This window comes from Cololabis saira, chromosome 9 (genome assembly GCF_033807715.1).
Source record: "Cololabis saira isolate AMF1-May2022 chromosome 9, fColSai1.1, whole genome shotgun sequence".
NCBI lineage: Eukaryota > Metazoa > Chordata > Actinopteri > Beloniformes > Belonidae > Cololabis > Cololabis saira.
In genome coordinates this window covers 4,033,395-4,048,649 of record NC_084595.1, presented here as the reverse complement: position 1 = coordinate 4,048,649, position 15,255 = coordinate 4,033,395, and the positions used below count along the sequence as shown (strand labels likewise).

At 35.4% G+C, this 15,255-nt stretch overlaps 1 protein-coding gene across 1 annotated transcript in view; it reads right to left on the bottom strand.

The window, feature by feature from the left end:
• The window catches only part of si:ch73-138n13.1 (titin homolog), a 348,772-nt gene extending 335,604 nt beyond the window's left edge, over window positions 1-13,168 (bottom strand). Inside the window, exons 1-4 of the mRNA XM_061729751.1 lie at window positions 13,018-13,168; window positions 9,810-9,897; window positions 2,874-4,157; window positions 2,683-2,767 (exon numbers count right to left, since the gene is read on the bottom strand). Of these exons, the coding sequence (XP_061585735.1) occupies window positions 2,683-2,767; window positions 2,874-4,156 (1,368 nt within the window). The 5' untranslated portion in view covers window position 4,157; window positions 9,810-9,897; window positions 13,018-13,168. The remainder of the gene's footprint in view (window positions 1-2,682; window positions 2,768-2,873; window positions 4,158-9,809; window positions 9,898-13,017) is intronic.
• Between the last annotated feature and the right edge of the window lie 2,087 nt (window positions 13,169-15,255).

Below are 15,255 nucleotides of genomic sequence, written 5' to 3'. Positions count from 1 at the left end.
AATGATATTTAATAAATTGGACATCTGTCAAACTTTGTTTGTATATTATGATGGAAATATTTTATTTATATTAAATTTATATTTAATTTATGGAAAAATCTGAATAAAGAAAACAAAGAATCCAAATCAAACATTACATTCAAAAGAACAATTAAAGCCTGTATGTTAAGGAAATATAACGAAAAATGTTGAGTTTGATTGACATACCCATAGACGGTGGTCATTTTATTTTTATTGTTATTTTAATTTTATTTTAGTTGTTTTTATTCACTTAGTTGTTGTTTTTTTTATTATTTTTAATTTATGTTTTTTGTGAAAGGGGCAGATCAGATAAGATTCTTCTTCTTTCTGTTCCCTTTTCATTCACAAGTTAGGAACATTTGTATTGAATTGTTTTGTTTTTTGAATGAAATAAAGAATAAAATGAATGAAATGAAAATGAAATATAAATACAAATGTGTTGCAATCTTATACACTACAAGACATTTGGGAAATCATGCCAGATAGAAGAAGATTGATTTAAAAACATTTAAAGTGATCAAACTTAGAGTTTAAATTTAGAGTTTCAAATCAAAGTGGTCTGACGGTTGCACCACGTGACATTTTGACGCTTAAAACGACAACAAAATCCCAAATAACTAGTATTTTTTGTAAAACTCAAGTGAGTATGTGGGACAGGTAGGTCATATATATGGTATTTTTTTATCCATTTAAACCTTTTATGAATAAAAAAAAGTCGTTTTTTCACGTCATTGACCCATATACTTAGATTTCTGAAGTGAACAAAGGGTTCATGCCTTTACCATTTTGGTATGATTTATGTCTTTCAATTGTAATAATCTTAAAAGAAATAAAAGCATAAAACAACTCTGAATAAGGTTGTTTTTTTTCTTTTTTTTTTAAAATAACATTAACCAGAAATGACGACAAGTAAAAAGACCTAGGGTTCAAGTGACGGCCAGTATTCCCTTTGTTCTACGTAGAGCTCGTAGCAGTGGGTGTGGCGCTGCAGCAGCAATTAAAGCTTTTCTGAAATGACCTTTTCCCTCGTTCCAGTGTGCTTCATAAACGGTGGCCTCCGGGGATGATTACGTCTAGCTGTCTTAGGTTTCATGGCTTTGAACACAAGTTGTTTTTTGGTACTCCCCCCCGTCCCCCTTTTCTTTTCACAGTCCATGTTCAAGGTAGAAGTGATAACTGTGTAGTTACAATGAAACAACATGGACATACTGTACATGAAGATAGGTTCATCATATCTACTGTTATCTATTCCAAATTGTATCTGTGTGACTGTACGACTCACATCAGATTCTAAACGTTAATGCAGTGCTTCTCTTCGTACCTTACCTTGGACTACAATGAACTGAAAACAAAAATACAGCTCTATTAAGCAACAGCAGCAACAGTTTTTACTTACATTAAAGGGGACCTATTATGACATCTAATACCTATTTTAAACAGGCCTTGAATGGCTTAAAAACAAGCTTTTGATTGTTTTTGCTAAATAAATTAGAAATTCAGCCTCTAAACCAGTGATTCTTAACCGTAGGGCCACGGCCCACACTTGGGCCGCGAGCGCCACCTATGGGGCCGCAAAAAAAAAGTCAGTTTTGTACATGTGGGCCGTGAGGGCCGCGGGACTGCATAGCAACTCCCGACCAAATGAGGAGAAGATACTCAGCTAGCTGTACGTGTAATAGTAAGAGAAATGGTGTGTATTTACAGAGTAAATCCTTCATTTTGCACAGAGTAGGTTTAGATCTGCCAGGATCAGGGATCGATTACTTGGGTCTGCGCCCAGAGCGAGCGAGCGCGGCGTGATCATTTATCCCGACGCGTCCCCGCGGCCGCGGAGGTCGGTGCTGCTCGGGCTTACGGGTTCCGTCGTTTACTGCTGAAGGATTGTACATGTAGATGCAGGGCTGACGTGTCTGCTGGACTGTTGGTCGGGCTTTCGAATAAGCATCGGAAATTGACTCTGCTGCTCCGCAGCCAGAGAGCTGCGGGTTCGTGCCGTCTCAGCTGATCAGGCTCGGATGAAACCTGACGCGCTGATTAATGTAATATCTTAAATAAAGTACAATCAAACTAAGTTTTGTTCCCGCTCTATTTTTAAATATGCACACTTGTATGCTTGTGTGTGTTGTTGTGTAGTTTTTTATTTTTTCTTCTTTTTTCCCCTTTTCCTTTCCTTTTTAATCTCGACATTTCGACTTTTTCTCGACATTTCGACTTTTTTCATTAAATTTTGACTATTTCCTCGACATTTTGACTTTTTTCTTGAAATTGTACTTCAACATTAATCTCGACATTGCAAATTTTTTCTCAAAGTGCATAATGAAAAATAAAAAATCTTCCCCCAGTTATAACTAATATAGAAACATGCAGCATGTGTTGCCTTCATTCTAAGGCTAAATACAAGACTTTTCATTTTTTGCGGCTCCAGACATATTAGTTTTTTGTGTTTTTGGTCCAATATGGCTCTAAAACATTTTGGGTTGCCGACCCCTGGTATAGAGGATCTTTGGCTCAGTGGAGACCACGTTATATATGTTAAAGCAAAGAAAAAGCTTGTTTTTCATAATAGGTCCCCTTTAAGATACGACAGTCATTGATATTCTCATCTGTGTGCCAACAGACCGAACAAAACACCTCTCCTAAATAGCTTTGTCCCACTCTTACCCCTCTCTGAGGATCTTTGCTGATCTCATGCCGGTCTGCAGCCTCAGTGAGGGGAACAAGGTCTGGTGACCTCTCAGATGAAAACCTGATGATCATACGTCACACAAGACACAAGCCATGCATGACAATGGAACATGCATCAAGACACAGACCAGATGCAAATGTAGGAGACGCTGAAAAGCAGCTCTTACCTTTTGGTTAAGTCGAGAGGTAAAGGACGGGGCTTCAGTGCCGGCTTTACAACTGGGATCGGAGTTGGCGTGGTGTCGTCGGTCAGCTGCTTGATGAGTTGTTTAACGCCCACCGGCGATTCTGCTTCAGGAGCCGGCTGTACTGGAGAAGGAAGATCCGACACTTGGTCGGCGGCGGCCGCCCCGGGAGAACACGACGAGTCAAGGAGAAGACTGATTCGCATTTTAATGCTAGCCCCACGCTTATCCTCCTCAGTCTCTTTTACAGTCGATTCCTCCGTCTTTTTGTTACTTTGGTCAGTGACGGGCGGATCGGCAACACCTTCGGTACTTTGTGGAGTGATACTTTTGTCTGGCTCCTTCTCCTGTGGCAGTGCTTTATCCTCTGGAGTGTTCTCCTTAGTGTTTACCTGTGGACTTTTACGGTGCAGTGAAAGACCGATAGACTCAAACTTGGACGTGAGGTCGGCTGAAAGTGGTCGTCTCTCTGCCGAACGAGGAGCGGGAACTGACGCCTCTCCCTTCGTCGGACTGCAAGGGAAAACGGCCGATACGGGTCTGGGTCTGGAGCTTCTAGACTGAGGTCGCAGACGCACAGAGACGTCAGGCTGAGCTTTATCTTTCTCTTCTTCCTCCTTCCCTATCTGAGCAAGAAACCCCATGGATTTAGCTCTTGTAATCGAGGCTCCGGCTTTATTTTGTGCCTTTTTCAAAGTCTCATCCTTGTTTGTAGTCCCAGACCACTCGGCCGCTGAAACTTTTTTCAGACTCTTGGAATAGGCCAAGCTTGATGCGATAGGTTTCTCAGTTTCGGCTGGCTTACTCACGTCCCCGTGGTCGAGAGGAGGAGCCGTTTTAAACGGCTGCACAACCGGCTTAACGGTCTGTCCGCTACTGAACTTATTGGATGTTTTAAAGGAAGTCGGGGCGGGGCGGCTGGGGTTGGTGGATACCTGCCGCGGTGTTGGTTTTGGAGTGCTTGGCAGATCTGGTTTGTATCCAGCGAGGTGAGTGGACACTGGCCGAGGTTTAGTTTGGGGCTTGGGAGCAAGTATGGGCCTAATCGTGGGGTTTTTCTCCACGGCAAACGGTTTGGGGGTGAGTCGTGGCTTGGGAGTGGGCGTTGGTTTGTTAGGTTCTGTTGCGATGATGTGGGACTGATTGACCGACGGGATCTCCATGAGGCTCTTGTTGCTGGAGTCAGTCAGGGGACTGAGGTGAAGCCGAGCTCCGGCCATCGTCCTCCCCACCTCCCCAGTTTGAACCTCCACCTCAGCAGCCATCCTTTCCAACCAATATCAAAAGGGAGAAAAAAATTGCCAATTCATTACTCAGCAATAGCTCCAGTTTATTTTAGAGTTTATTTGCAAATAATTAAAAAAAAACACAAATACAGAAAATAATCAATCGAGGTTTGTAAACTGGGACTCCCAGAACCTACTGTAGCTTATGAATAGGGGCTAGGGCTGGGCGATATATCGAGATTTTAATATATATATCAGTATATTTTCAAACGTGATATGGTACAAGAGAATATCGTTTATATCGATTTTATAAAAAAAAAAAAAAAAACATTATTATTTTTTTTAATGATATTGATATAGCTTATTTTGTGACAAATTGACTTGAATGTTTTATTTGAGATTTGCACAAATGTTTTGTTATTTGCACAACTGTCAACCTCAGTGGAAAAGTCTGCCTGTTACTGTCTACATTGTATTAATTGCACAGTGTATTTTAATTTAATTGTTATGCAGGAAAGGGATATTTGTTTTATTTTATTCAAGAAGCATTTTTATTCTATATATGCAGGCAGTTTATTTTTATTTCATTTGTTTTATACATGTTGATATTGTGCAGACCTCTGTTAATAAAGGAACCTGTGTGACATTTGGCACGAGGCTTTGTATTAAAACTGACTGTTTTTTTAAGGGTTTGTCTCAGAAAATGAAGCTAACAGAGATTCTAACAGAGATTCTAACAGAGATGCTAACAGAGATGCTAACAGAGATGCTAACAGAGATGCTAACAGAGATGCTATGCTATAATGCTTTGGGGGAAACCCCAATTATGGCACAGAAAAAATATCGATATATATCGAGTATCGCCATTCAGCTAGAAAATATGGAGATATGACTTTTGGTCCATATCGCCCATCCCTTATAGGGGCCCAGTCACACAGCAAAACAACTATAAATTACACATATAATACTTATACATACAGTATAATAACCTTATAACCTAAATAAGAAAAAACACAAAAAAAAACCCTGAAACCTCCTCAGATTTCCTAGATACAAATATATTCTTATAAAAATAATACATCAGGTATTGGTACATAAAAAACTTAATAAGAGACATAATTTAATAACAATTTTTGTTCTAGTCTTTTTCTTTTTTTTTAATTGAGAGAGATCCAGACTCTTTTATAGCATTTTATATCAATCTCAATCCAAATTTTTGGACCTTTACAGGTTACACTGAAACTTGTACATTTCAGTTTCCTTTTCTTTCCCTTTAAAAGTTGTTTTCCCCTTGTGGTTCATGTGTTCATGAGTGGGTTAGGTTCATGTCTAAAGATCGATTTTTTTTTTATTACATTTTTATTTTTCCATCATTACATTTTTGCCTGGTGAACTTTAATCCCAGTAGTTTTGAAAACTCCTGAACTAAATGAACTTTTCTTTAGAGAAAATGCTGGACATTTCAGCTTAAATTTCTAAATGTTATCTTAGTTCAATGAAGTTCATATTATCTATATTTACTAGAGCTTGTTTGGTTTCTCTGTTATCGGACACGGTTTGTCATGAAATACCTGAAAAATACCGGTGCTTCATGTCCAGCTGTGTCTGGTGACAGAATAAATCAGACAAGATAAAATAATCTGTTTGCTGCTTGAGCTGTTGCAATTTCTTTCTTTTTTGCACTTTAAATGGATATTGAGATGCCTATTTGAGTTATTTATTTCTTAGTTATTTCACAATAATTATTGTGAAATTATTATTTCAAGTTATTTTACAGTCATATAATCCAGGAAACACTAACCCAAATCAATATCGAATTTAATCAAATCAAATGGTGATAATCGATTCTGAATCTTAAGAATCGGAATCGAATCGATTCTTGACATTTGAATCAATACCCAGTTCTATTGTGAAAATGTTACACTCAGTAAGTTTCAGAAGCTTATATCGATAAAAAAAAAAGAGGATCAGAGGGAGCATTAAATTTGCTCCATGATATAACTCGAATCAATTTCTTTTGTAAAATCTGTAGTTTGTCAACATACGGTAACTTGAATATGTATTACACCATAAAACATTACAATAATTTAAATGAGGCTCAAATAGAGACCGGTACAGAGTTAGGAGAAGCTTCAAGAGGAAGAAAATCATTCTCACAATTAAACTTCAAAGCTCATTTAGCCGAGCGTTTGTGGACTTTGTCTTGGGAGTGTTTCATGACTCAACTTATCTGAAAAGGACTTTTGTCACAAGTTTTGATCACTCTGGCAGGACTGTTTTTGTCACGTGTTGACCTGACAACGTGAAAAGTGAAGAGGTGTATAATAAATCCGAAGCTGAGTGAATTTTCTCAAGTGTTGGGATCGATTTATTGTATTTGTGTTTGCTTACTGGGGGAAAACTACGACGGAGTATTAGGGCCAAACTAAGACAAAAAAAAGGAAATTACGAAAATAAAGTGGTAAAATTACGAGAATAAAGTCATAATATTTTGAGAATAAAGTCTTAATATTACGAGAATAAAGTCGTAATATTAAATATATTATAAATATAACTTCACAAGATGCTCAATATTCCTCATTTTAACACAGGGAGAAGATGCTCTTCCTGTTAGAGTTCTCATAAATTACCACTTTATTCTCGTAATGTTACGACTTTATTCTCGTAATTTTACGACTTTATTCTCGTAATTTGACCACTTTATTCTCGTAATGTTACAACACTATTCTCGTAATTTTACGACTTTATTCTCATTATATTATGACTTTATTCTCGTAATTTCCAATTCTTTTTGTCTTAGTTTGGCCCTAATACTCCGTCGTAGAAAACAGTATGGAGAAACTAAATCTATTAAGTTTCAAACTTAAAATCACCAATTCTTTTCTTTATTAAAACTAATCAAAAGTAGTTTTTATTGGTTTATTTTGAAGTGTCTAAGTTAAAGACCTCCTCAAAAGCTCTAAAGACACAAGTGAGGGAAACTATTTGGGGAAACATTAACTCCTCCCATATTCATTACACTTGATTTTTTTTTTGGGTGTAATCTCAGTTTCTAACAAGAAAAAAAATACAGTTACCATCCAAGCTGTGTTGATTTTGAGCAATTTTAGGTTATTTTACCATCACACACGTCTGTTTTGCAACATGCTTTGCACTCTGTGAATGTTTAGAAACTGGTTCCCCCATGATTCTCCTTACAGGAGATATTACAATATCTCATTAATTATGTAGCTTTGCCTTTAAAAACACCTTTACTTGGATACATAAGACTGGGCCCAGTAGAAATACTGCCTATACTTAGCTTACTGGGGCATTTTTAAATTGCATAAAATGCAAAAAAATTATGAAATCCTATGGTATTATTAGAAAAGTTTCTTTCTTAGTTAATCAGTCCTGTCTCATGATATTATATTATAGTCTAATTTATCCATACTTGACGTATCGCAACATTGTTTGGGGCAATTCTTATTCTTCGTACCTTAACCAATTATTTTTAATTCAGAAAAGATTCTTGAGAATGATTTCATTTTCTTCTCATCAAGCACCTTCTGCACCCTTATTTAGCTAATTTAAATTATTATCATTTTTTTCTATTAACAAGTTTCAAACATGCCTGTTTATGTTTAAGTTCATTCATTTCAAACAAGACATTCCAGGCACTTTCATAATTTTTTTCTGTTATCATCAGATATTCATTCTTATTCAGTTAGAGGTGGGAAGAACTTTCATTTACCTCTTTGTCGTACCTGCAGTCACCAATCCTTTATCAAATTTCATGGCCCTCAACTCTGGAACTCTTTAGATAGATCTCTTAAGTTTGCGTCATCCTTAAAAATGTTTAGGACCAGCTTGGTGGGGAATCTCTTATCTAAGCAAAATTAACAGGCTATTCTTACTGAAATGAAATTGCCATTTCATGGATATTTTTGTTTGTGTGTTTATTGTATTTTTCTTTGTTTCTTTTACCTTTTCTTTTTTTCCTTTCTATTCTTTTTCTATTGATTGATTTGTTTTGGTGATTTTGTTTTGAGGGGGAGGATTTTTTATAAGCCCGTCGGGATTCTTTTCCTCTCCTGCACAATTATTTGTCCTTGTATGTTAGAAAAATTACTGTGTTATCATTGTGCATATAAATGTATAATATATAAATGTAAAATCTTCTTTTAATTTTATTTAATTTTTATCGGTTATACATGATATGATATTGTGAGGAAGGGACAGGACTAAATAAGCGTTCTGCTTCCTCCTGTTCCCTCTCAAACACATTGTTTTGCTGTGAGTTTTATTTTTGAATGAGGAGACTGTTAAATTGTTTTGCTTTTTTTTAAATATTTTGATGCTTTTAATTTGATTGGGTTTTGTTGTGTTCGAGACAAAGCCGATAAATAAATAAATAAATAAAATGCAATCCTACAGATTATTTTTTTTTTTTAAATGTGCATCATTAACCCTTTATTGGGAATTCAGAAAGTACTTGAATGTTCTACTCTATAGGGTTATTAAGGAACATTAAAAGGACCTCCATTAACATTTTAACCTTTTGTAATCACCACAGACTGTAGTTCGACTGAACTGACCAAATATGGCACTTTCCCTGTAAAGGGTTAACGTGAACGATGTGGTGATTGTGACTGAACAGCCTTAAGGTAAATCCTGAGACAAGGTGTGGCCAGACAACTGTTAACATCACGTTTACTTCATTGCATTAACTGAGGCTTGTCAGTCTCAAATACTGACTGGGGATTTCCACTGAAAACTCTGATAACCATTTACAGGACTGTCTCAGAAAATTAGAATATTGTGATAAAGTTCTTTATTTTCTGTAATGCAATTAAAAAAAACATAAATGTCATACATTCTGGATTCATTACAAATCAACTGAAATATTGCAAGCCTTTTATTATTTTAATATTGCTGATTATGGTTTACAGCTTAAGAAAACTCAAATATCCTCCTCAAAATTTTTTTATATTTCAGTTGATTTGTAATGAATCCAGAATGTATGACTTTTTTTTTTTTTTTTTTTTTTTTTTTTATAAATTGCATTACAGAAAATAAAGAACTTTATCACAATATTCTAATTTTCTGAGACAGTCCTGTATAGAGTTTGCAATCAAAAAAAACTAAAATGTCATACATTCTGGATTCATTACAAATCAACTGAAATATTGCAAGCCTTTTATTATTTTAATATTGCTGATTATGGTTTACAGTTTAAGATTAAGATTCCCAGAATATTCTAATTTTTTGAGATAGGATATTTGAGTTTTCTTAAGCTGTAAGCCATGATCAGCAATATTAAAATAATAAAAGGCTTCAATATTTCAGTTGATTTGTAATGAATCCAGAATGGATGACATTTTTGCATTACAGAAAATAAAAGGACTTTATCACAATATTGTAATTTTCTGAGACAGTCCTGTATATTTATATTAAACTATCTCTAAAGAAATATGAGATAACTGGAATCTTCCCACTGCCCTCTTTTGACACACTATCATGATAAAGATTTTAATCTAATTTAATTTTTCTATAGCAATATCAAAGAAAAACAACTCAAGCACTTCGGTGCTGGCCCTTTAAGAAGCTTTTTCATATTTTTAATGGTTTCCACATGCAGCTGCATTACTTTTTACACATACTTGAAGGTTGTTTTGGAAAAAAAAGTCATGTTGGATCAAACTGCTCATACCTGACGAGACGTCAGCCGTCTGCTGAAGAGCTCGGGCTCTCGTAACCAAACCATGTCGTAGCACAACGGAGGAGTGAATTGAAGAAGCCTGAGAGAAATACAGTTGGTGTCAACAAAGCAGGACAGCTTTCACTTGCCAAAGCTGAAGTGTTTAAAGACATAGTAGAAAAATCACAGCAGGGCCACAAAAAGAGTTCAAATGCTGCTCTAATGTTTTGTTCTCACGCCTTCCTACACAAGCAAATGCATGATAGTGTGTGCACTGGCAGAGACTTGAGTAAACACAGTCACACCCAACACATACGTCCAGAGATAAAATAAAAAAAATGCTCCAGGAAATACATTAACACAGCTCTGCTGTGTATTCACCTTTTCCAGTAGGAACATTTGCATTATGGCTTCGGTTCATTATTCCCCCACCATTACTCAAACAATACCTGCTAAATTACATCCATGTAAAGTAAATCTGTGAATGCTTTTAACACTAATGTTTTCTGTCATGTTTTGTTTTGAAACAAAGGACAAGGCAGCATAATGAAAAAAACACAAAAGGATGTGGTTGGCTGAAAGACATTCCAAAACGGAAAAAAACTAACTTTTCACGTTGACAGGAAACGCCTTTGCCAAGAAGGAATGCTAAACATTTGCTGTGATGGAGGGTGGAAGAGTACAGAGGGGATTAGGGAAGCGTCTTCCTTATTTAGGCCGAGACACAGAAACAAGTATTCCCACACAATCATTATTGGAAAATAAAAAAACAAACAATAAATAGTTAATAACCAGCAGTTCTTAGAGCCAGCACATTCGCTTACAATCAAAATATTTGGCCCTCGTCCTTTAAGAAAGTCAGATACAATCTATCTGATCTCCAGCAGGCGGTTGGTGCGGGTGGGTGTTGCGTAGAGAAAAACAGGACAGAGTGTGTGTCGTGTTTTGACAGCAAAGGATATCAAGTCAATAACCTGGTTCAGCCAGTTCTGCTCAGGAAATTTCCTTTAATATTTTTTTTTTTTTTACAAAAGACACCAGACAGGTTCCTGGCAACCATTTAAAAAAGAAAAAAAGAAAGAATAAAAGGATATATTCCCTCTATCAAATGAGCTCTTGCATTCTGTGAAATAAATCTGTAATCATACATTATCTAAAAAGGTATGAATAACCTTAGAGCTTAGTCTCTTACCTTTTAATCTTTATTCTGATGTAGCTTCTTCTTATTCGGAAATGTTTTATTGATTATATCTTAATAAATCTTCTTTTAGGTTGACTATTTTACACCAGTCCAGGGACAGCAGATGCAAAATAGCCTTTTTTGGCTAATTCTGGCATATTTTAAAGTGTTTAAATGTATTATTAATGTGCATTGTCCCTGATAACTAAACCTTTAAATAAATAAATAAACAATATGACCTTTATTGCCGTTCAACGAAGCTCTAGGCTTATTTAGGACATTAAATCTTACCATCAAAATTTTAAGAACATGGTTCAAAATAATTAAATACCAATGTTGATGCAACAATTCCCCCCAATTAACCACAAGGATCGCTTTTACAGGACTGTCTCAGAAAATTAGAATGTTGTGATAAAGTTATTTATTTTCTGTAATGCAATTAAAAAAAAACAAAAATGTCATACATTCTGGATTCATTACAAATCAACTGAAATATTGCAGGCCTTTTATTATTTTAATATTGCTGATTATGGTTTACAGTTTAAGATTAAGATTCCCAGAATATTCTAATTTTTTGAGATAGGATATTTGAGTTTTCTTAAGCTGTAAGCCATGATCAACAATATTAAAATAATAAAAGGCTTGCAATATTTCAGTTGATTTGTAATGAATCCAGAATGTAAGACATTTTTGTTTTTTTTAATTGCATTACAGAAAATAAAAAAAGATGGAGGGGACATTCATGCATATGTTCTGGGAATGTGACCGCTTACAAAAGTATTGGAAATCAATTAATTCCCTAACACAACTAATCCTGGACAAAACATTTGATTTAAGCAGTAGTTTATATTTATTAAATGACACATATAATTTACAACTACATAACAAAAAATGCAGGAAATTAATTTTGATAACTTACTTTGCAAAGAAATGTATACTTTTATTTTGGAAGAATGATTCCCCTCCATCTTTCAAGACTTTCATAGATCAACTCACAGCATTTCTACCATTAGAAAAGCTAACATTGGAAAAATATAACCGTGGCCAACTTTTTCAAGAATTTTGGTTCCCATTATTTTCTGGCTTAGAGCTTCATTCATTGTAAACTTCATTGTACGCTGATTGCTGTTTTATTGCTGTCATTTACTTTATGTATCCTATGTATCTGTAGGTATTCGAGTTTTGATGCCCCTACTGTTACTTCCTTTTACTTCCTTTTTTTTTTTTTTTTTACAGTTTATTTATTTTTTATTTATTTTGTGTGTATGTTTTTGTGTTTTTTTGGGGGGGGTGGGTTGTAGGCGAGATTTGGCTTTTGTGCACAAAAGAAAATTGTAAGACCTACTGTCATTTAGGATGTTTGTGATTGCCTTTCTTTTGTGAAATAAAAAGATATTGAAAAAAAAAAAAAAAAAGCTGTAAGCCATGATCAGCAATATTAAAATAATAAAAGGCTTGCAATATTTCAGTTGATTTGTAATGAATCCAGAATGTATGACATTTTTGCATTACAGAAAATAAAGGACTTTATCACAATATTCTAATTTTCTGAGACAGTCCTGTAAATGTACCTGTAAAGAAAACCCCAAACACACCTTATTATGAAGAGAATTAACGATTAAACTAACTCAAAAACCCCCTAAGCAGACGGTGACCTTTTTATGAAATACTTAACAGGATTTGAGGACGATCAAACCCAATTAAAGTCCAGTAGAAACCTAAACAAATGTAATCTGCTCCTGGTGTCCCTGGTTTTCTGCTCATTTGAACCAAAACCTCTTGTTTTGGACGGTGTGGGGAACTCAAAACAGCATTTTTACTATCAAAAACTTGAAATCTTGTAGCGCGCAAGCCCAAATAAATGAAATAAAGTCAAACATATAAACCACTTGCTCGCTAGCGACGCAGAGCTAAAGTAGCAACACATTAAACACTAACGACTCAAGATCTGGAACTCCCTGAAAATGGAAAAATACTGAGTGAACCTGTTCTTTTTTAAATTTTTATTATGAGCTTTTGATAAACTGGAAACAAACTCACCGAGCCGTGAGACGGGTTCTTCTGCTCCTACCGAAACCGAAGTCAAACACGTCGAATAAGATGCGACAGACGGGATAATTACGAATTACGGCAGGTTAAAGCAGCTAGCCGGAGCGAGCTGGTCTGCTGTCCCGGCTCAGGTTGCATCGACGCAGAGCCTACGGCGTAGGGTACGGCGTCGACGCACTACGTACGACATAAGGCTCTGCGTCGATTTAACGCGGAACCATAAATCAGCCTTCACGTTGCAGCGCTGTTGACGGTCCGAGGAGCGCCGCCGTCGGCAAGGCGACGTCACTGAACCCGAGACTTCCGGCCTAAGACTTTCAAAATAAGTGATTCATTTATTTTGGTCTTGCCTGTACACAAAAAAAACTGTGGAGTAAATTGTCCCGCTTTATTGTAGACTTTATTGTAGACAGTACTCGAGTTGAGGGGGGATGGCATCAACCCTGAAATAAAAACGGTCCAAATCATCCCCCCCCCCTGTAAAACTGCCATCCCTCCTTTCCATCCCTTATGTCATTTCATCAATGAATGTGGTTTTACTGCTATTTCAACATTTAGAGTCATCACCAGAAAAATAACACCAGAAAAATGTGACAATTTTCACCTGTTTCAGGTAAATTTTTACTTGAAATAAGTAGGAAAATCTGCCAGTGGGACAAGATTTATCTTCTCATTACAAGCAAAAAAATCTTGTTCCACTGGCAGATTTTTCTACTTATTTTAAGTAAAGATCTACTTGAAACAGGTGAAAATTGTTGTTTTTTCCAGTGATGAGTCTTGTTTTAAGTGTAATGAGATTTTTTTTACTAAAATGAGACATTTTAACTAGAAATAAGACAAATATTCTTGTTAAGATTGTGAGTTTTTGCAGTGATCCATGTTACTTATCCTGTGAAGGACAGAGTCATATTGATAAGTTCAGAAAAGTGTTTTTTATTGTTGTTTTGATGTATTTGATGTAAGCCCAGTGGATATTTAAAGCTTACAGAAGGCTGCATTTAACTGCTGCTATGTCATTCCTGCAGTATTTCTGCAGCTGTTTTGGTCACTGCTATTATTTGTAATATATTATATTATTTGTAATCAGCACAAATTATCTGTCCCCATATGATAAAATCCACCATCCCCCCTGATTTATTTTTACAACTCGAGTATTGATTGTAGATCACATCTACCCCCAATTTAATTTGTGCTGGAAAAATGTGTTGTTTGGATGTATTGAATTTGACAGGAATCTCAACTGTAAATTTTATTTGATCAATTTGCTCGTTATTTTAACTAAATTCTATATCCACATATCCAAATTTTTAAATAAAAAGACGAATTTTCCGGAGCTGTCCGCATATATCAAACAATACATATTCTCCATTTCTGATTCTGTAAATAAAAAAGCTGTTAAAATGTATCTTATGTATATAAGATATTTGTTTAATTTTTTTTTCTTTGTCAATAACTAATTCCCCTGGCGTATTTGTGACAGTATAATTGTGTAGTTTATGTTGTATACACATATGTCTGATGTTGCTCTCAATTCTGTGTATATTTATGTCTTTTGCTTCAATAAAGTTGAGAAAAAAAAAGACTTTCAAAATAAACCCCCTCTTGCTCATCGCGGAACTGACACACTGCGTCTTAAAATGTTGATATCAACTCAACTTCCGGTCTGAATTGTGTTGATTGCATATAACTTCATGGTTCTTAAACTTAACTTAGCTTTTTCAGATTCAGATTCATATTCAGAAAAACTTTATTTATCCCCGAGGGGCAATTTCAAGGCAACTGAGCAGCAAAACGTTGAAGGTATCAAATAGGATAATAAAAAATAAAATAAAATAAACAGATAAGTGGGTCATGTCTCATATGTACAAGAAATGTGCAAAGAAAAAAATTTACAAAAAAATATATAAATATAAGAATGTCAGAAAAAATGTACAATAGAGTGACTGTGGTTTAAATAAAATATACAGTGTAAAGTGTCAATGTAAAGTGCTTTGCTTCTTAAACCAGACAACTGGGGGTAGATGTGATCTACAATCAATACTCGAGTTGTAAAAATAAATCAGGGGGGATGGTGGATTTTATCATATGGGGACAGATAATTTGTGCTGATTACAAATAATATAATATATTACAAATAATAGCAGTGACCAAAACAGCTGCAGAAATACTGCAGGAATGACATAGCAGCAGTTAAATGCAGCCTTCTGTAAGCTTTAAATATCCACTGGG